We start from the raw sequence: 23,148 nt of genomic DNA on the forward strand, positions 1-23,148 counted from the left end.
TAAAAACTTAACCTAAAAATTGTTAAAATCACGAAGACAATATTTTGCACACGGTATAAAATTCCAGCAACCATTTTGAAAACTTATAAATCTTTCGTTCGAGTTTCAAATTTGTTTTTAAAAGTGGCAGTCCAAGGATCATAATTTTTTTCTTTTTTTTTTCATTTTTTCTTCGTTTATATTAACACTTATTTCATAGTAGAAAGTATTTTGTTAAGAGATGGGGTGAGTGAATAATTCGGTGGACGTTGTTCCTCTATAACGACGTCTGACCTTTCGTTTGGTTTCTCCACTCAAGTTTTGGAATTTTAATACGTTTCTCATTAACTCATTTTATTCTTTCTCTTTCTCTCTCTTTTTTCCATACATTCTATGGTTTATTTTTGTATTCAATAATCACATGATGATTGATCGAAATTAATTGGATCAGAGATCATGTGAATCAAAAGTTTATATTTGGGTGGACGAAAATCGTACTGAAAGTTTGAGACTATTATCTTTTAATTTCTATTAAATACATAATCATAGAATTTACAGAAATGAGTACAAATAGAGAGATTTTAATTTTAATTTGAGAAAAATGTGCATGACTTTAAAAGTATATTTGATATATTTATAAATTTATAAGAAAATAAATTGAAGAAACCTTAGATAGAAATATAATTAAAATTATATCGTGATGATGAAAATGTTAAAAATAAAATTCATTTATTCGAATTTAAAACTCTGTCTAAATTACTTATAAAATAAACAATTAATAATCATAATTCTTCATTCAAAATCTTTTAATCATTTCGATTTTCGTTCACCAAAAATCACAATATTACAATAATACAATATTTCCTCATACAAAATTTCTTATTCGACCAAGATACTCGTTCTCCATTCGATCAGTAATTATTAAACGAACACCACTCACGTCGATCGAACGAACGAGATCGAGGGTCGTTTGAAAACGACGCAGCCGAGGATATCGAAAATCCTTCTGGATTCGACGTGGAAATGAACAAACGAATAGAAAAGAATAATTGGTACGAGAAAGATTCGTTCATCCCCTTTTACGACTCTTTAAGCCCTCAGAGAGCTCGGCTCTGCGTTTATTTTAATTTATCGCTCGAATCCAAAGAAATTTTTCCATTGCCACGTCGCGTTCTCTCTGTACAAACTCGCGTGTGTATGTGTCATACGTGTTTTATATATCGTATATTATTATATTTATATTTATTTCCTCCCATTCTTCGACAAAAATTTCACGTTACAAAAACTTTATTTACCATCGAGATAATCCCTAACGATCTATTTTTAGGTAACTGAGAAAGTTCTGTTGTTCTTTTGTGAAAGAGAAGAAAGAATGCAAGAAAAAATGTGGAGGAAAAAGATTAAGATAATTTCATTATTTTCAATGTAACATAATTATTAATTCGTACAAATTTTTAAATGAAGAGGAAATACTTTTTTTTTTAAAATCATTAAATATAAATATATTAATAAAAATCCATAAATTGAGAATATATTTATATCTACAAACAAATAAGAAATAAAAATGATCTTGTAGAGATTTTTTCATTTTTCAAATTTTATAATTTTTATTAGAAGAAATCGAATCGAGAAAAGAATGACAGAACTTTTTTGGATACCCAACATTTTATAATCAATATTTTTATCATCATACATTCACTATGCAATTACGCACTTATGGTTTCTTTATGGAACTTAAACATTTAAAAGAGCTTTCTTTTTTTTTTTTTATTTTAAATTATAACAAAATTCTAAATTCGTTTCTTTCTATAATTCATTTTCTTCTTTATTAAATTGTTTGCTGTTGATTAATCGTTAGAGCTTCTCAAGTGACTGTAAAAAATATCGATAATAGAATTAGCAATTAGCATTAATTACTTAAGATATATTACAAGCTATTAGGACTGATCTAACGATATGATAACAGAAACAACAATTAAAACGATTATAAAACGTTTTTTTGGATTAATATGGTTGAGTCTGAGTCTTATTTCATTCGATCTTGTTATCTATATATCTATACATATATAGATGATTATCAAGTAGTCTTTGATAATTGACGATTAAAAGACTATTTTGACAATCAACAGGTGAATTCGTTCGTTCGTAATCTTTGATGAATTTCTTTTTCTTTTTTGTGTAAGAAACATTTATTTAATATTATTTTATATATTATTGAATTTGTTCTGTTATATTGACATAATTTAAAGTATTACATTATTTCTTTACATTTTATTTTTTTTGTTTTGTTTTTTTGAACATATCATTGTCATATCAATCATTTGTTGAAACGAAATATCAAGATAAATGAATCAAAGCAAAAACGAATAAAATAGAAAATTCAATTCAATTCAAATATTTATATGGCTTCCATATTTTTTTTTTGTATTTAGATCAAACTATTTTTCCATTATTTTAATTTAAAAAAAAAAAGATTAATAATTTCGAAATTTATTAATCAACAAATAAAATGATTTCGATATTTTAAGAAATAAAAATCTATACGATATTTCAATCGATATAAAATATATTCAGTAATAATAAAATTTCATTGTTACTTAATAAATTCACAATTTAAGAGCACATTCAAATATTATTTTTCTTGTTTCATAAATGTATCACATAGAGCTTACTAAATAATGAAATATTCATAAAAACAATTATACAAATTTTTTTCACAATAAAATTGAATTCAACCGAATTCGCGATAACCTTATTATTTTTCAACAAAATATATATGTATATATAAATTCAAGAAATAAAATAAAGAAATCGTACTAACATTAAAGTATCTTCTGAATTTCAACCGAGGCGTTAATGCCCGCATTGTTTTCCTCCCTCTTCGCGAACTGTTCTTTTCTCTCCACAATTCAGACATCGAGATCGAGTTATTTCACCGGGGAACAATCAAACAAACTCTTTGTACCACAAAGACACTTGGCGCGGTTTTGCAAGAAGCGTGGTCGGACGTTTCCAAAGGCTTCCGCAATAAAATTCACAATCCACGCTGTTGATATGCATGTCGCTGTAAAACAGTCCCCTTCTTTCCCTTCTTCGACTCTTCCTCTAATTTTCTTCGCCGTATTATAAAGAAGCGGAAAAGTCTTCGGTATTTGCGCGAGGATATTTTTTATTTCTCTCAGAAGAAATAGGGGAGAGAAAAGTCTGATTTTCTTCCTCATTTCTCGGCTTCTCCCGCGGAAGCTTTGAATAATTTAGATCAGTGACTCTCAATCCTTTCACAAATGTGTAGAATTAAAAAAAAAAAAGAGAAATTAAATTTTATATCCATGGAATTGGTATATACTACCGATTTACAAAATTTAGAATGTGGAATTTAATTAAAAATGAGAGAAGACAGAATTTAAGTATTAAGATATTACTCGTTTCCGAATCTAAACTTCGTTTAGATTCCCTTAGATTTATTTAAAATCGAAGAAACATTTAGATCTTATCGTCAAGTTCAACGTCGTAATTAATCTTATCTTCTAAATCAATAATTTTCAAATTATATCATCTCCACTTAAAGAGATCGAACAAAAATATACTCTCCACTTCGTCGTATCGTTCATTTTATCAAGATCCCCTTTAAACAATTTTATTTTTACTTTTATCTCACGTCCTCGCGAATTCCTTTTCTCAATTTGTAAAATATTTTACCTCTCTAAAATAAAAAAAGAATAAAACACGATCATTGTACCTCGCAGTCGTTAAACTCGTTCCCGCGTTCCTTTCAAGTTTTCCTCGGATTTCGACAAGAATTCGCATTACTCCATCATGCATCTAGAACCGGATAATGCACGTCTCATTCAAGGAACACACAACGAAGCGTAAAATTCGATACGGCGCAGTATCCACGAGTTTCCACCCCCGCGAAAACTATCGTGGAACGTTGTAATATCAGAATTTCTTTTCGCAGAGACTGGAGGCATCTCCGCGAGAGAAAGAGGGGGGGGGGAGAAAGAGAAAGAGAGAGAGAAAGAGAGACAGAGAATCTCTTGTCAATATTGGCCTGCGTTACGAAATAATGCTAGAGTTTCCTTTGTTGGAGATGAAAGCTTCATAGCTGGACAAAAGGGAACGAAACGCGTGTCCCAGGCATCGGCATTCTTTCTCCCTCTTTGCTTGTTTTCACGTCGTTGAGTTATACATTTGTAGAGCGTATTGTGAAAAATCAAACGCGGTTGATTAAATTTTTAATCGTGATATTCGTCGTATGATGTTTCGAAACATATATATAAATATCTATTGTTATAAACTATTGCATGGTAAAAATGTAACACGTATCTTTCTTAAATTCTTCAAGATTATTTCAAATTTTGATAAAGACAAGTGAAAAAATAATTCTAGTATCATTACGCCATTACTAAAACTTTGCACACTCTAAAGATAGCAGAAACACATTCATCTCCTTAAAAATGCGCTTTATTTCAAATCGATATCTCACCTGGTTCCCTAAATACAAAGCTTCAAAGGACATAGATGACGGCCGAAATACGAGCGAGCCAAGTGACCTATATTTTTTTCTTGGAATCGAGCGCACGCGTGGTTGGAGATAGCGAAAGGACATTGACAGATGTTTGTCAATGACCAACGCACGCGTCGCGATCTTGGGATAGGTCAGTGAGAAGGCGTGAGTGAGAGAGGGGAGGATGAAACGGTAAAAATATCAGAAATTACGCTTCGGTTCGGAACGAGGATATCTCTGAAACGGAAAGTCTTATCGATATGAAACGGAAAGCATCTTAAAGAGGAGGCTTTCTCGTCTCTCGTGAAGTTTGTTTTATGGAGGAAAAGTTAGTACTTTTGAAGTACTCGTCGTGGAAAGATAATCAAGGATACTTTGTGATTTGTGGAACATTATTTTAGTTTTTATTTTATGTACGCTTGTATTGTAATTATTTTAAAAATGGAAGAAAACGAGAATCGATTGGTGAAATTAATTCTATTGTATGTGACATTTCTTGATAAAATTAATGATAGTGGCAGTAAGAGGTCACAATTTATATATTCGTGACAACAATTCTATAATAATTCTATAATAAGTTATATAAGTTATTAAAAAAAGTAAGTAAAAATTTAGAAAATTTTATAAAGAGATATAGGTGTAAGTGAAGGAATATAAAAACAGCAAATATGGTTTTCAAAAAAGTTATTCTACAAGATTTCTTAAAAATTAACGAGTTAAAAAATTTTTAATACATGCTTATCTGTATGGATTGATATACATTCTATTTATTTTATTTATATTATTATATTAAGTGTACTGTGTGAACACAATATAATTATTAACGAGTTTCTTTAAAAATATTCTTATTAAAAATTATTTAAAAAAATCAAATTTAATTTATATATATATTTTTTTATATTTATTTATTACTTTACATAAAAAGTTTAAATAACCCTCATCATTTTATAAGAAAACAGTAGTAAGAATAAAATATGTTTAAAAAATTGAATACTTACATATGTCGCATATTTTCATGAATTTTCAAGTAGAAAAACCTAGATAAAAATTTTAGGATAAAATGAGATGTTCAGCGGAAAAGTAAATGGATTTTCTCAAACAGAAAATAGATCCAGGATTCTTATTTGTCCAGAAAATTTTATTTTAAATTTCCAAATAAAATAATAATAGTATCTGGTATTAAAATATTTCAATACTAAAAAAAAAAAAAAAGTATATTTTTTCATTCGACTTAATTCAACTTCATTCATACTTAATTGAAACGAGTAATTAATTAATCTATCTATAAAAAAAATAACAAAATAAAAATTATTATCCATAAAACTTTTCCTCCGAGCAATCCCTTCGAGTAATCAAATCCATCAAAATTTTCTTCAAGAACGAAAATCGATAGATATAATCGCATAAAATTCGCACAGATATTAAAAAATCGACATCAAAACTTTATTTATCACGAACGAACGAACTCTTTCGTTACACGAACGATCGCTCTCGTATGTAACAATTACAATATACATAATCGTCCCTACTAAGTTGCAAACTTACACATCGAATTTATTCGAGCACACGTCTCACGCTCTTACATTTTCATTTATTTTTTTTTCTCGTTCATTGTTGAATCGTCATTTACAACATCATACGTCATGTACAATCGTTTACTTCGATACTTCATTTTTCTTTTCCTTACTTTGACGACACTAGAACGCAGTGGTAATTTGCAAGTTATTAAACATATCGAACCTGGGATACTACGACGACGTTTTCGACAAAGTTCTCTCCTATGAGATTCACTGAAAATCGTGATTTTCACGCGATGAACCAGCAGCTAATAAGAGTTCCTTCATCGATGTTTCTTCCTTTCACTGAGAACTGAATTTTCTTTTTTAAACGAACTCATTGAATGATATATTATCGTTGAAAAGTTTCGTATCGATTGTGGATCGATCTTTTTTTCCCCATTTCGATGAATTGATGTAATCGAAAAGATTGAAAGAACTTTCTTTCGATGAAATATCACTTTTAATTTATTGAATAAAATTTTAATTTTTGTAATGTCGTGAATTTGGTTAAAAGTTGAGTATAGAAAAGTGAATGTAGTTAGTGAAATTGATGATTCAGTTATGCCTTTGACGGGAAGTTGAGCAATTTTGAGATTGGAAAGAGCTATCGTCAGTGAATATTGTATATGTAATATATTAATCCTTAAAATAATATTAATAATTTTATAAATATTTAAAAGATATTTCGTATAAACTTTTTTTTTGTATATCGTGTATATCATAAAACATATTAATTAAACTAATAATCACAATTTATTATCTCAGACTTAATAAACACGAAATAAAAATAAAAATATCTCACCAATCAGCCTTCCATTCCCAATTATCGATCGATTATGTCGGTCAGAAGAAAGCTTCTTCATCGATGATCGTTCCGGTCGCATGCTCGGTCGGTAATTTAATTTCGATCAAGGTACAAACAGGGTTTTATAGGAGGGTGGCTACGTCTTATTGTGTCCAACGATCCATCGAGTTTTTCTTATTTTTCTTTTTTTTTTTATTCACTTAATGCTCGCGTTTAAGATCCATTCATGGTCGCGTTTAATTCGCACGTGCACAATACATACAAGCTCGCACACATGCAAGTACCACGGTCGAGAGTACATGCGCATAGTATACACGCATACAGACAGGTTGGAACACACTCACGAGAGACACACGTACGAGAACACACATTATCTCAATTGACCCAAAAAGAAGGCGAGCATTACGAGGACTGTCTTCGATGTTGGCGAGCCTGCTGCCGTGTTCCCGTGCTGCATTGCAGCTGGATGCTCTCCTGGAACAAGAACAACGAGGGTTGGATTAGTGTCTGCCCTGCACTTCCGGTTCCAACCGGAACACTTCGTTTTTTTTTTCCATGCCTCGCGCCAAAAGGGGACAAAGGGAGATAGTTTTGCTTGTTTTTTCTACGTTACCTTTTTTTTTTCGTTTTCATGTTTTTTTGTTTCTCTATATATTCTTGCTCTTTAAAATTTTTTTTATTTTCCTTCTATTTTAGAGCTTTGAACGTCATATGTATTATATTTGCTATAAATAAACATATATAGGCAAAAATTCAATACAAAAATTATCATAAAGTTAAAAGATAAATGGATCAATGTGGTCAAAGTCATTTTTATTTTTGCTGAAAATAATTTTATAATAAATTTTCGATTCATTGATTTTTGTGTCTGTATTATTTGGAAATAGTATTTCACTTGATTTTTATCATAAGTATTATATTTCGATCTAATTAATTAGTATTTAAGGATAATTACTTTCCATAGTTACTTTATTTATCTGTTTAAAGTTCTAAATTTGAATTTTGAAAAAATAGAATTGTATTTTCTTATTATATTATCAAATAAACATTTTATTATTCAAATAAAAACAAAATAATCACACTCATTAAATAGATCGTACTTTTAGTTATAAGAAACCTAGGAGGTATTGCGCAAAAAGACTTTCTGTGTGCTTTAAATGGTCTCGAGAGTCGTAAACTCATGAAACATAAACAGCTTGCTTCTGGCTTAAATGGACAAAGTTTCGAAGAGCGTGGAGATACTTAAAATGAGAACAAAATTCACGGGGATATAAAGTCACAGTGGCTTAATTTCTGAAATATTGTCCTGTAGTTTTAAACTACGTTAGGTCAATCGCAATTTTACGAACTTATATCTTCTTCAATTTTTATTTTGTCTTCGAATATTTGAAAAATAAAAAAATAAAAGTAATAAAAAAAAGAAATAAATAAGTATAATAAGCGTATTTGGACGATAGTAAGTTAATAGTCACGTGGCGCTAGCATCACATAAATCAATTACTACTTTCACACGTAAATAATAAATTCTTTTGTATCTTATTACTCTTATTATTGATATTTTTTTATTAATTAATTATATTTTTTATATTCTTTATATTCTTAAATGATTTCTCGTTAATTACATATAAACTGAGAGTGATATTCATTGAGGGGATAAACTAGAGAATTAATGCTATTGGCTACAGAACCATAATATGTACCAGATTAGATGTCCATTTCGTTTAGGCAATTGCATAATAATTACAACTAGCAGATTTCACTGTGCTATAAATGAATTAAGCAATAATTCAATTATTTGATCATAATTTCGATTATTAAAAATATTATTTATTTTTTTTTTATTTGCTCTCATGCAGTTTACATTTTTCACTATACTTAATATACAGTAACTTTTTCAATTTTTTTTTAATATCATTATCTTTAAATTATTTTATAAAATGTTTAATTAAAAGTGAAGTGTTCGATACATAAATCTCACCTGTCTATCAATAGGTTAATTTCTAATATGTCATTAGCATTGTAATTAATTTACACATATTTCAATTATTATTGTGTTACTGCATGTATAGAATAATTCAAAATCAAATAATAAATAGTATGAGATTATTTATTGGAGCATAACAAATTAACAAAAGAAAATATTCATATATAATTTTAAATATAAATTAAAAAATTATATACATTTATTATGGTTAAATTTCTTTTAATGTTTAATTTATTTTTTTCATATTTTTTTTTTTATATTTATATAAATTCTTGGAAGATAGAACGATAATATTCCAAGAAGTTATCATAACGAATTTTAAAATGTGTATGACCCTGATTACCATTTCCATCTTCTACGTTTTCAGTCTCGCTATATTTCTTCCAAGAAGTGCACTTTCAAGCTGAATTTCGGTTCACACTCGGAATGATACTATTTTTCCTAGAGTTTGGCCGTTTGTGACACGTTCCAGTTTTGAGTTTAAAGATTTCTGCCTTATCCTTGACGATACTTATCTTTCCAGACTTTTAACCAATTTATTTTCCTTGTTCTTAATAGCAGGGAAATATATCTCTTCAATTTTATTGCTTCTGATATTAAAATTTATGCATGCACACATAAAACAAACTTCTTCGAAAATAATAAATAATATATTCCTAAATTATGAATGTTTCTTTAGCGAAGAAATATTAATTATGAAATAATGATACAAAATGCAAAGAAAAGCTAGCTAGCTAAAAAAGTTATAGTAATTTACAATGAATGATTGAAAGAAAGAAAATTTATTATTGATAAAATATATTTTCTAATAAGTAATTGAAATCAATTATGATTTGAATTTGAAATAATTGCTCATTAATGATCCCTTTCTTTTTGTAAATAAAAGTTACAATCAAACAGGTGTTCACAACTTATAAACAAAAATTTACAATGTATTAAAATTAGAATTGCCAAATCAATCAATTATTCGCTCTTATTATTATTTTTTATTTAGACATTAATATAATTACAAAAAATACTTCTCTAATCTCAAACATTAACAGAAAAAAAAAAAAAAATCTCCAAACATCAAAATATTTCTCATGGTTTTACACCATCTCACGGAAAAATTCTTCGATTTCACACGACATATTCTGGATAAAACGCAGAACGATGTCATGTCCATCGGTATCCAACGTCTGGCAGATGAATTCGATCCGATTTCCGGTTGCTCTAATGGACGCCAAAAACCTCTCTGACCCCTCTCATCACTGATAATAGAATATTTAATCATTCCGGGAGGCAGGTGAAATCGTGTCGAAGCTACGTGAGCCTCGTACCGAATGCTTTTAATTATCGACGTTAACTAATTATATTTCGAACGGGTCGCGCGCGGTCCGGTAACGATCCACATTCCCGGCACGAGTATTCCGGCTGGAAGCGTCGAATTACTCGTATGATGTCTGCCCGACGCAATTCCATAATTGACCGTCTAATCGATGCTCTAATTCCTGTTCCGTCATGACGGTTTAAAGGGCCCCCCCTTCGCCCCCTGTCGACCCACACAATTGACGGCCACCAAACTCTGATTAACGTTCCCGCGTCTTAATTCTTAATTAAGAGGGGAAAGGGATTTACACCTCGATTTGACGAGATGATGACGACGGAATATAGGTTATGACACAGACAGTTTTTGGGTAAAAAAGAAAAAAGGAAGGATCGATGAATTGAAATTCCCTTTGATGGGGAAGAGAATAAAATTGTGGCGAATATAAAATTCTCACTGCGAAGGGAAAATGGCGCGGTTAGAGTAATAAAATTCCCTCTGTGTATGAAAAAGGTGGCAGCATATAGTTAATTATGGTTAGTATTAATGAATTGGAATTGAAGTGGTCAGAGAAATTGGGAGGAAATTGGGAGGAAGGAGTGTAATCAATATGAAATAAAATATTCTTTGTGAATGGAAAGGAATAGTGTCGGATCAATGAAATGGTATGTGCAGGAAAAGTGAGAGAAAGATGTTTGCATAGTTGGGAAATTAAAGTTTTCTCTGTGGGAAGAAGAGTGGAAGGAAACAGAATAGTGGACTATTAATAATTTTCTTTGTAGAAAAAGAGTGGAAAGAAATAGTGCGGTTAATGAACTAAAATTCTCTTTGTGGAAGGAATGAAATAGAAGAAAATAATATGATTAATAAGTTAAAATTCCTATTTTGAAACGAGTGAGACACACAAGATACACAAGTTAAGTTTTATTTTATCACAGAAGAAGAGTAAATGATTAAAATTGTATTGTCCTTTCTGAATTTAATATTATATAATAATATTAATTATTAAAAGTCTATATTGAAACGTAAAAGTAAGCATTTAAAGCATCGTAATAATTATAATAATTAATATATTAAACTCCTGTAATTGTAATATGATTTAACGAGCAAGTTTAACACAGGAGTAAAATAAAATATTGATTAAAGATAAATCAATGGGTAATTTCCTCCTTTACATTTTTTTTTCATCCCAGTCAGAGGAATTTTTAATTAAATTTAATATTTATCTTTCAGACAGGAGATTATTTTTTGTATCTACAATCGCACACACTTTAAACAGTCAGAAAAAAACAGAAATATATTACTATGAATTTAAATATCTACGTAGTTTCAATTGAATATCTGTTGGTTTTTGACGAATAGCAACGAAAATATTCTATTTTAATATCGTAAAATGATATGTTTAAAAGTTTTCGAAGCAAGTTTTTGAAGTTTTAGAAGATATCAGGATACAAACTTTCATCTGAATTTCAAATATCAAATTTCGAAGCTCTAGTTTTCAAGCTTTGAAATTTCAAAATATCAAAACTTCCAAGTTTCTCTCAAGATTTCGAAGATGTTTTAAATTTTTAACATTTCGAAGCTTCGAAAATTAATCGTTCGCAAATTAAGTAATTAACATCATGATTTATGAACTTTTTGTTCAAGTTTCTAATTTTCATTCAATTGAGAGAAGTTTTCAATTTTTCTCAAGAAATTTAAAATTTTCAATTGATAATCGCAAAACTTTTATCCACCAAATATATATATATATATATTTATATACATAAAACATTAAAAAATATTTCCCAATATGGAAATTCATCCAAGCATAACAGCGGAAAAAGTTTAATCCCTAAACACACCCCGTTACACAAACCGTCCTTTTTCAAAGAATCAAAAACTCGTGAAAACTCTATTTAGAACCGTGTTTAGCCCCGACTCGGTAGCGCGATATTTTCGTTGCAAATTACCAGGTAAGGGGATGGAGCTTGTTACGGAACACTGGGAAAGCTCGTCACGAGGCCGGCCACGTCACGTAAATCGTATTGCGCGTGATGTGCAACTGCAAGTAAGGTGTATGACGGGTTGAAATTAGTAGCGAAAGCAAGCCTCGGCTTTGCGCCGAAAATACATGGCAATTTTATTTCGTTTCGCCATGGAAAACGGGCAGGAAAAAAAGGAGAGGGGGAGGGGAGGAAGGGCATCACAGACTCGTGGCGCGAAATACGAACGAATCATCGAACAATGATCGTTAAACGATATACGAAAAAATCGGGGAAAAAATTTGTGGAAAGATTATTATTAAGTAAAATTATTTTGCGTGATGATCGAAAAAAAAATTAATGATAAGTAATATAATATCGTATTAATACCAAGTATGCGTAATTTTTGTATGCACGATTTGCTTGTTCATTACGTTTCATCATTTGCATCCCTTTAAATTTCTCATGAATTCAAATTTTCATACCGTATATATATATATATATATATATATATATATATATATATTTACAACGATAAAGATATCGATTAAGTATTTAACGGGCTTCCGAGGCGAGATCAGAATTTGAGGTGATGCTTCTTCATTAATTCAAGAAACTATAGAATAATTGTCGGATCGTGTTAAATTCATTTAGTTCGTACGATAAATTATTTCCGTTATATTAAATAATAATCTCGTTATTTCCCACACCGTATTTCACATCTTATTATACCCATCCTCCCATTTTCACGATGAATATATAATTTACGGGATTCAATTCCCGTCTCGTATCGTTGCAATAATATATCCATCGAGATTTGAACAACAAATTTTGAAAAAAAGGTTCGTCTCGAATCGATGTAATTTAATTTTTTTCCGATCCCTCTCGCGCGTATTAATTTCTCTCCTCCCCATCCAGAAACACGATCAACTGAAGGAAGGATGAATATTTGAAGGGAAACGAAAAGCATCCGCCACTAGTAGAAATAGTAGAAATAGTTGGTGCGCCAGAGTTCTCCGTGATTCCGTGGCTGTTATGCATATTTGAATATTTATCTTTCCGCGGTGTGTCCAGCGCATTCATCGGGCAGTGGAGTGGAGGATGAATTCATGCACTTTGCTTGAGATAATTGCGGTTCGAAGCGAGTCCGCAGTTCATTTGCACTGGATGGAACAAGAAATGCGGTTTTTGATGATGAAAGATTGCAACGGAGATTCGACCGAGCTGCATATTAACTTCCGTTTCCGAATTCCGTTTCGATTCCATTCCTCCTCCTCCTCTCTCTCTCTCTCTCTCTCTCTCTCTCTCTCTCTCTCTCTCTCTCTCTCTCTTTCTCTCTCTCTCGACAAATTTCGTTACAACAAACAGGATTAATTCAACTGTCTTCTCACTTTCTTCATATCATACAATATTTATACGTGAGATTAAAATTCAACATCAACGAAATTGTTGAACCGTGAACCATGCAATTCGTGAAAAAATTTAATAATAAAATAATAATCTATCGTATAAAAATTTTCGAGAAACGAACGAACAAACTTTCCAAGTTCGAATATTTTTACTTTAAAAATCGCTTATCCTTATCTTCATCCCGATCCAATACCAAAAGAATTTCCAATTTCCTCTAATTACCCGCCCCCTCCTCTAATTTTTCTCTCCCTAATGAATTAAATGAATTCGAATATCCCTTTAACATGTACAATTACCGGCGCGATTTCGCCCACGATAATTATCTCTCGCCCCTCTGACCACTCCTCCTCCTCCTCCTCCTCCTCTCCACTCTCCCTCGAGTGGAAAAGGGGCGAAAAGATAGAGGGGTTGGAGAGACTGAGAAAAATAGCGCGGGGGGAAGGGAAATAGTCGAGTACACAGAGATAAGGAGGGTAGGTAGATAGGGCGAGAATAAAAGAACGAGAGGGGATGATATATAGGGAGTAACAAGCGATAAGGGAGGCACTTATGGGGAAGAGAATTGTCTATGACTTACGATGCTTTCTTTTATAACTGGGATCGGTTTAATATAATTGTTGCTTAAACTAGCTAGTTTTATTCATTCGAGAATTCGTTCTCTTCTTTCGTTCGATTAATTTTTGTTTTTCAATCGATTAAATTACGATATTTTTATTAACTTGTTTTGAGAATTAAGTAATATTTGTCGGTATATAGGGAGAGGATAATTTTAGATTTTTTTCTCTTCTTTTTTAATAAAATTTTAATATAATCCGCGACTTAAGATTAATCTATTTTCGTGTCTTCCGTGTCCCTTGTTATAATTTATACGTTAAGATCACGCGGAAATGAACGGGAATCTAATGTGATTAATATGGAAATCCATCACGCTTGTTGTGCTCAAGAAGATACAGGTGTGTACAGAATCACATCTTGCGGTAACAAGATAGATAGATTTCACCTAGCGCCAACTTCGAAATCTATATTCCGTTGATGAATTTCTAATATAATATAATACACGCTTAAATGTTATCGATATCGACGCAAACAATTTTCCAAAGTGCATACGCGATGTACCTCGTTATCTTTAAAAAAACGAAAAAATTTTTCATGCGTGTAAATTATTTCGATCGATTAACGCGCCGAGTTAATTTCTGCATCCATTACTACCTTGTCGAGAAGATTATTACAATTGCGTTTGAATTTACAGAAGCGTGAACCTTCTCCCTCCTCTTCGATTTTAATAAGAAATAATAAAAAAAAAAAGAAAAAAAAAAGGAGGAGAATCCACGCGAAGAACGATACACGCTCGTCATTCGCCTTAATTAAGGGGGACGATTCATCAAGAAGAAACGTGTACACAGTTTGCACGAGGACGAGTCTTTCGCTTTGAAACGAAGAAGAAGATAGGAGCCGATTCGTCTTCATTAATTACTCGCGGCTCGCAATGGAAGCCGCCTTTGAAGCCGTGACTACTCTGCCTGCATTATTTCGGTGGAGATGCATCAAAGCGCATCGCGTTCCGCGATTGAATTAATTCAAAAGCAAGATCAAGCAGTTCCTTGTCAAAGGTCAACTGCCAACCTTCCTGTTAGAGACAATGCATTTTTAAACGATCGTGTATATACTATAACGAGGATAAAAATTATCTTTTAAAATTAAAATTAAAAAGAAATTTAATTCTCTGACCGAATTTAACTATCTTCGATGATTAAATAAACGCGTTTTTTTATATATATTCATACATACATGCATACACGCACACACACGCTAAATTCACGCTTCTGCTAATAGCTTCAAATATCCATAAATCATTCACTCCCGCATAGTTGAACAAAACAATAGACCGAGAATACCGATCGTTAACGCGTTAAGATACCGGCGGAATGGTCACGCTAAATATCATTTACCACCTCCTCTATCCGGAACGAGCTAAAATTCTCATCAACTCTCATTAACGACTTCCCCAGAAACAAGAAACATCGTGGGCCAGTAATCCAAATTACACTTCCGGATATCGTTAAGTAACTGCGAACTGTCGTTAAATCGTAAACCGTGCACCGATCTTCTCCCGATTTCTCGACGAATCGTCGAGGGAAGGGCTTCGAAAATTTTCTCGAGCGGATAACCAGCGTTCGAGGTGAACAGAGGAGTTTGTTTATTCGAATTTATTTGGAAAAAGACGCGTTAATTAACTCGTTCGATCGGTTTGAAAAACAGCCGATTTATCCCGGCTTGCCAGGTGATCGAGGAGAAATTTCGAGCGAAAACGTCGACAATGTGGGATTATTGGCCAGAGATCGATTTGTGAGGATAAATATCGAGAACTGGGAACGAGGGAATGCACGATGGGATCAAGTATTCGAATACTTATATAGGAAATTATGGAAGAATTATTTAAACAGGTTTTAATGGAAAAGTCTCTTCTTTGCTTCGTATATAGATAAGATTTTCAAGCGACAATTTGATGAGAATTTTGAGAGATTATTGGCAAGAGATCGATCAATTTATGAGGATAAATATCGAGAACTGAGACCGAGGGAATGCACGATGGGATCAAGTATTCGAATACTTATATAGGAAATTATGAAAGAATTATTTAAACAGGTTTTAATGCAAAACAGTTTCTTCTTTGCTTTATACATAGATAAGATTTTCAAGCGACAATGTGGGATTATTGGCCAAAGATCGATTTGTGAGGATAAATATCGAGAACTGAGAACGAGGGAATGCACGATGGGATCAAGTATTCGAATACTTATATAGGAAATTATGAAAGAATTATTTAAACAGGTTTTAATAGAAAAGTCTCTTCTTTGCTATGTAGATAAGATTTTCAAGCGACAATGTGGGATTATTGGCCAAAGATCGATTTGTGAGGATAAATATCGAGAACTGGGAACGAGGGAATGCACGATGGGATCAAGTATTCGAATACTTATATAGGAAATTATGAAAGAATTATTTAAGGTTTTCATAAATATCGGTGTGTCGAAGTTAAAATGGAAAAGCCTCATCTTTGCTTCGTATATAGATAAGGTTTTTGCATTCTAGAGAACTTGTCAGTCAGAGCTTGAAAGCGTATTATTATTCGTCCGTGTTCTTTTCACGGTTCCCAAGATTGTCACGATGCTCCATTCACAAACACGTGTCAATGTCCTTTCGGCCACCCCCCATCCATACGCGACCTATTCGATTCGATTCGAAGAAAAAATGTAGGTCACTTCAACTCGCCAGTATTTTGCGCTAATATTCACGTCCCTTAGCATTCTTTGAACTACATAAATCTCGCGAACCAATTAAGATATCGATGTTTAAAAAAAAGGAATTGCATCGTTAATCAGAAATTATATGCATCGTTCATTGATATTTCAAAGAATGATAAAGCCATTGTTTAAAAATCCTTGATTTCTTTTCCTTCATTTACCAGCCATATATATATATATATATCATATATTTAACAATTTGCGTGTTAAAACGATGAAACAGCTTTCGATTTGTACTCTCGACAATAATAATTATTGTGAGAATTACAGAAGTCAAGCCACGTGTATACAAATGTTCCTCTCTTCTGTTACCTCGAAACAGAAATCGTCCGCTCAGCATTGCGCGAATCAGCAGCTTTTTTGAAAAGTCACCTTGTCACATATCCACGAAAGCTGGCCCTTTTCGAATTGTCGTATTGAGACGCAAGGAGCAACCCCCCCCCAAGTTCTTTGATCCGACATTGATTTCGTAGCAGCCGATCAAAGGCAAAAGGTTTTCCGCGGAAAAGGAGGGACAGAGAGAGAGAGAGAGAGAGAGAGAGAGAGAGAGAGAGAGAGAGAGAGAGAGAGAGAGAGAGCACGGCTTTGGGTTATCACGCGTCGTTGAATCGTGAAAAAAGGCAGCCGATTTTACCCGTCTCCAGATACCTTCCAACTATCGAGGAACCAGCAGAAAATTTCCAACGTGATCCTTTGTATTTTTCTTCCTTCAACGATCTTCCTCCTCCTTTTTCAGTTCTTTCGAATTTTTTTTTAATCCATACTGGATATTGTCAAGTCAGAGGATTGAGAATTACCCGACGTCGTTTCAATTATATAGAATAAATAATTTTTGTTTTATATATTTTTAATGCGTTAATAGAAAATTTGTATTTAAAAGCATTAATAATTAACTCATTTTTCTAATTATAATTATAAAATACATCTCCATCAGAGATAGAAAAGAGAAAGAATAGCAGTTTCTCGATCATTTCTCCAAAGAAATTGAAAGATTTCTTCTTTAGATTCTTAAAGAACGGGATTAAACGGTTTTAAGAACACGAATTTTCCACACGAATGATGGTTCGTGCAATTAACAGCGCGGATGAACGAGTTTCCTGTGTTGGAATTCAATATGTTTAGAAGCTGGTAACGAATTGAAATTCGCGTATCGAGTAGAATCATTCTAGGTTGCTGGATCCACAACGCCTTCCGGCCACGTTTTAGAACGCGCTTTTGATACAATACCACACCGCCTTCAGATATATATATATATATGTTTTCGCGTGGAATTTGAAACTGGGTCAACCGACCGCCTCTGTGAGAAAAAGATTTAATCATTGCCTTAATGAGAGGAGATAACGGATCTTTCGACAATTATGGTCAATCACGTATAATAAAAGGATAATAATTTGATAGGCGGTTCGATATTATGCTGAGTTGTTCAAAATCATTTAACGGAATGCACAATTTTAAATATTATGGAAAAAAAAAATGGAAAAAAGATGATTTCGTTACATTGGATAATAATATTAGTAGCACGATCGTTTTTTCTTTTAGGATATTCGAAAATTTTTCGAGAGATTTCTTTTGTCAAAATATAATCTTGTTTTTTAAAAAGAGTGCAGAATTAATTTCATTAAATTCTCCTAATTTTTTCCTATATTAAGATCTCGTATTTACTTTGAAAGTTTTTACTTGTTTTCCTTTTTTTATATCATTATTTATTTTTTAAATGTTTATAAAGTAGCATCGAACGAATAGAAAAGAAAAATATAAAATTGGCGAAACTTAATTTTTCTTTGCCACTCATTTCTTTAATCTACGAATATTTCTTACGTGCCAATCTTTCGCACGAAATCGATCATTTATCAAGAATAAAAATACAATTCTCGGCTGCGTTATCTTTTCATCTTCAAATTCTTTTCCATCTGGAAAAAAATTTCACCACTTTCAACTTTGATCAAGCACAAAGGGTAGGAACAATAATTTCGTTTCTCGCATTTAATTTAGCGCGAGAGAATTTGCCCCCTCCCCTTCTTCTCCCTCTCGATTTATCGCGTTAAACATTTTCGTCGAAATCAAATTACCTTTCACATTTCAAACGCAAATCGATCATTTTAAATCAACCCCATCCCGCTCGAATCGTTTCAACTGACGACAAAATGCAACGCTATCGAGTGCAAACATTGCGTACCATTGCTTTTAAAATGAACTTAACTTAATTAACGTTAATGCAAGAAAAATACTTCATCGCGAGGATAAACCTTCTCTGTATGTTAAAATTTCGGATATAGGATTATTATCTAATCTTTCTTTCGTTCTCCTTGAATAATTTTTTAGGCTATACATATATTTTAATCGTATCAATTTAATAACGAAAAGGATAATATAATAAATTCGAAATTTCGTGTAATTTTGAGTTTAGATTGAAAAATTTTAGAAATTTTAATAAATATCTTTGCTAAATTATACGCGAGATTAAAAACACGAGATATTTAATCATTTTAATTAAAACGTAAATGTTTGCTACGGTCCTTTTTGAACTGTTAAAAAAAATATTTTACATTCGTTTGAAAACGTGTAACGTGGATGTAGAACAATGAGTTATTTAGATTAATAAAGAAAAATTATTATTTTTATATATAATTTTTAAAATATTTCTATTATTTTAAGATAGAATTATTATTATTCAAATATTATCTGTTTTCTTTATTCATTTCAAAAGGTTTTTCTAAATATTAAATAAATTTGAAATATAAATTTCTTTAAATTTAATATCTTTATTATTTTTGTTTGTATATACGTCAGTATCGTGATATGTGTAATTAAAAAAATGAAGATTGAATCGAGATACACGAAATTTTACTTGTAAATTGTATCCTTGTTATTTGAAATTTGCCACAATTTCCTTTCATATATATTTAATTAAATCAGATTCAGCTTACTGCAAATATGGGTCATTTCCTACGAAGAAGAGCCATATCTCTTTCGAAGCAATTTTTATCGAAATTCCATTGTTTCTGAATTATTTCATCCAATATTCCACATCGCTTCCTTTTCAAACCTGTTTAAAAACGAAACAAAAAGGAAGGCTACTCTTTAGCACAGCACTTTTGTTCGATTTTAATGTTGCTCTGCATAACACACTTCCTTTTATACCCCCTAACAATTGTTTATTATTAAGAAGGATTCCCTTGTAAGATTAATAATTTTGTTTTAAAAAAGAAATGAATGAAAAGTGAAAAAAAATGGAAGAAAACGATTTTATAAATTTTTATATTTTTATATATCTCTTAATTTTAAATGAGAATTTATTTGATTTCTATTATCTCATTTGTTTTTTTTTTTTTTTCAATTTTTGTACGATATGTAATGATATTTTACAAATGTACAATCAAAAAATTATTTGTATTGTATTATTTTATTTATTGTAATTGTTTAATATATGATCCAAGTATATCATATTTCACAATATGATATATCATTATATATGGATATAAAAATAATACCATGAAAATAAAATGAAAGTAATAACGCGAAAATACTTTTTGCATCCACCGTATCTATTTTAAAGATAATAAAAGATAAAAATTCATTATAATCCATCTTCATATAATGGAAACTCCAACGATATATTTTCCACCAATTTCCAATATCTGCTAAAATTCAATACAATTTATCCCTCTTATACACGTACATCCACACACACATATACGCTCACCAATTAACCCCTTTCACCGTCATTCTACTCCACCCCTTACCCGCCTTAAATCCACTTTAAAAAATTCCAAAACCATACCTACTTCACTTTACACTACCCCATTAAGACCATCCTCTGCCTTTAGAGCACAAGAGAGAAAGAGAAAGAGAGAGAGAGCACTCTCTTAATTCTCCAGACTTTAATGTCTCGAACGTGAAAAAAAAAAAAAAAAAAAGAAGAAAAAAGAACAAAAAAGACGGTGGAAGACCAAGCACGCGGTCAGACACAGATCCCATCCCAGTGATGAAGATGATTTCCTTTGAGAGACGAGATTTCTTAAGCCCCTCGTTATTGTCTTCATTTTTTATTCTTCTTTTGTCGTTGAATCCTTGCGACACGGCGACAATCAAAGGGATCCATGATATCCTTACGCTTTTATTTTTCACGTGGACATTTGTTATCCTCATGAGATCGGTAAAGCAGATTCCTTACACAACCGAGAATTGTTTTTCCTTCCATTTTAAGATTTTCCTTTCTTCCTTCCTTCCTTCCTTCCTTCTTTTTTTTTTTCTCATTTGAATCAAAAGGGGGGCCTCGCTTTTTGATCGCGAAAGAAACGTTAGAAATGTTTCGCTCCAAGACTTTTTCTCTGGCAGCTGCTGTACATGCAGAAGCTAGGAGGAGGGGCACACCTTTTGTCTCGGACGTTACACGGTCGAGAGGCTAATTTCGTTAAATAAACGGAAGGGGTTTGGCGCTTTCTCGACGTCTTTGGGCAATTCACGGCTTCGTATGTTTTAGATCCTCTGATGGAGGAGCCGACTGAAGGGAGCTCTTTGATGTAGGATAATTTGAAATACACTCTCTATGCTATGAGTTGCTCTTCGGATGGAGGAGATTTTTAATTTTCCTATGCTGTGCGCGAAAATTTCGTATCGAAATTGTGCGTGTAAAATGATCGATGTATGTTTAGAAAATGATTTTAATTAACGGAAGTCGTACGAAGAAGATATTTAAATGGAATTAAAATTAACAGGGGATCGATTATTATAGAGGGTTAAAAAAGAAAAAGTAGTATTAAACTCGACGATTTTTTTTTTAAAATCTCTGAACGTTTTTTAATCAGTGATGACGTTGTTTATAAATATTTGTATCCATCGGGGGGTGCTTTTCACGAAATGACGCAAAACTTTTCTCCCTCTTCGCGAGTTGTTCCTTGCGCGTAACACGTTTCTGAAGAATGGTAAAGGAGCTTGCAAAGAAGCTGCAGTTCCTTTGTCATTTACCTTACGGTCGAAAAGTTTCCCTGAGATACCATCAGCACTGATATACCTTTGATTCCAAAGAAATTCCACACGAACACCGAATGGTTAACAATAATATGGATGCGACAGAATATGAATATTCTAAATTAATTACCAAAATTAATCCATAATGCAAAACGTGTCTAAACAATTTAATTCATTCATTTTAATCTTTATTACGTATAATATTCTTATGAATAAATAATAAAATATTCGAATGTCAAAACCAACAAGTTTTACAAGTATTAAATGTTTCTTTTTGCAATTATTAAAAGTATCCAAAGATATATTTAATCTCGATTAAGAAAATTGAGATTTCCTTCAATCCTTAACATATTCATCCATATTGTTTATACACAATTTAATTTAATATAAAATCGCCAAAATTATCAACTTGTTAAAAAAAAAGTAGATATTTTTAAATATCCAAATAAAACAAATTTAAATATCCGATCCAAATCGATTTTCAAAAGATGAGCGCATCATTCCAACATAAATGATCAATCATAAGAAAAGGAAAAACAAGGCTTTTTTTTTTTTTTTTTCAATCAAATGCCTCTCCAACGTGCCGAAATATCGACGAATCGGGAAAATCGGAAATAAAATCGGTGAACGCCGATAAGACCTAGTCTTTCCAATCCAACCGCATCATCTCCATCTCCCCCTTCCCCTCCTCCCCCTGAAAAGGGGCGCGAGTTTGTAATCAATCGAACAGTCGCCAGTACAAACTTCGAAACAAGGAATTAAATATTACAACGGTAGCCCCCCGTGAAGGTTGGGGGGAGGGGGGGGAGGGGTGGCAAACACGTCCCGGGTGATGTTTGCACGTTGACACTCGCTTCTGCACACTTTTCGCAAATATTGGACGAACGTGTGCATCGCGTACGCGCCTACGCGAATCAACAAATGCCTTATGAAAATCGTTTCATCGAACGGCCGCTTCGACGTACACGGTCGGACGAGCAAACAGGCCGAGTAGGCGCGAATAATTCGTCCTCGTTCGGGAAAAGAAACGAGAGATCGGCGTACGACGATCGGCTTTGCTTGTGTTTATCTCTTATTCGAGAGAAAAAAAAAAAAAAAATAAAAGGATTGTACGAGGATTATTACGCACACGGTTGATTTAATATTTTTGGATACTTGCATCTTGAATTTGTTACGAAGTGTTATTGTTAGAGGAGAGTAAGTATGTTGTTTATGAAGTTTGTGAAGTTTGCTTGAACTTCATCGTGCAACGAAATATTATTATTAGAGATGAATATATTTGTGTGTATATGTATATATATAAAATCATGTACTTGTATAAAGTTTATAAAGTTTATGAAGCTCGTATACGAAGTATT

At 32.0% G+C, this 23,148-nt stretch overlaps 1 protein-coding gene across 1 annotated transcript in view; it reads right to left on the minus strand.

Annotated features, from left to right (window-relative positions):
- Nucleotides 1-5,946: 5,946 nt before the first annotated feature.
- Nucleotides 5,947-23,148, minus strand: part of LOC122713540 (zwei Ig domain protein zig-8) — a 416,620-nt gene continuing 399,418 nt past the window's right edge. Inside the window, exon 6 of the mRNA XM_043934103.1 lies at nt 5,947-7,324. Within this exon, the coding sequence (XP_043790038.1) occupies nt 7,221-7,324 (104 nt within the window). The 3' untranslated portion in view covers nt 5,947-7,220. The remainder of the gene's footprint in view (nt 7,325-23,148) is intronic.

This window comes from Apis laboriosa, unplaced genomic scaffold (assembly GCF_014066325.1).
Source record: "Apis laboriosa isolate Shangri-la unplaced genomic scaffold, ASM1406632v1 scaffold24_cov149, whole genome shotgun sequence".
Taxonomy (NCBI): Eukaryota; Metazoa; Arthropoda; class Insecta; order Hymenoptera; family Apidae; genus Apis; species Apis laboriosa.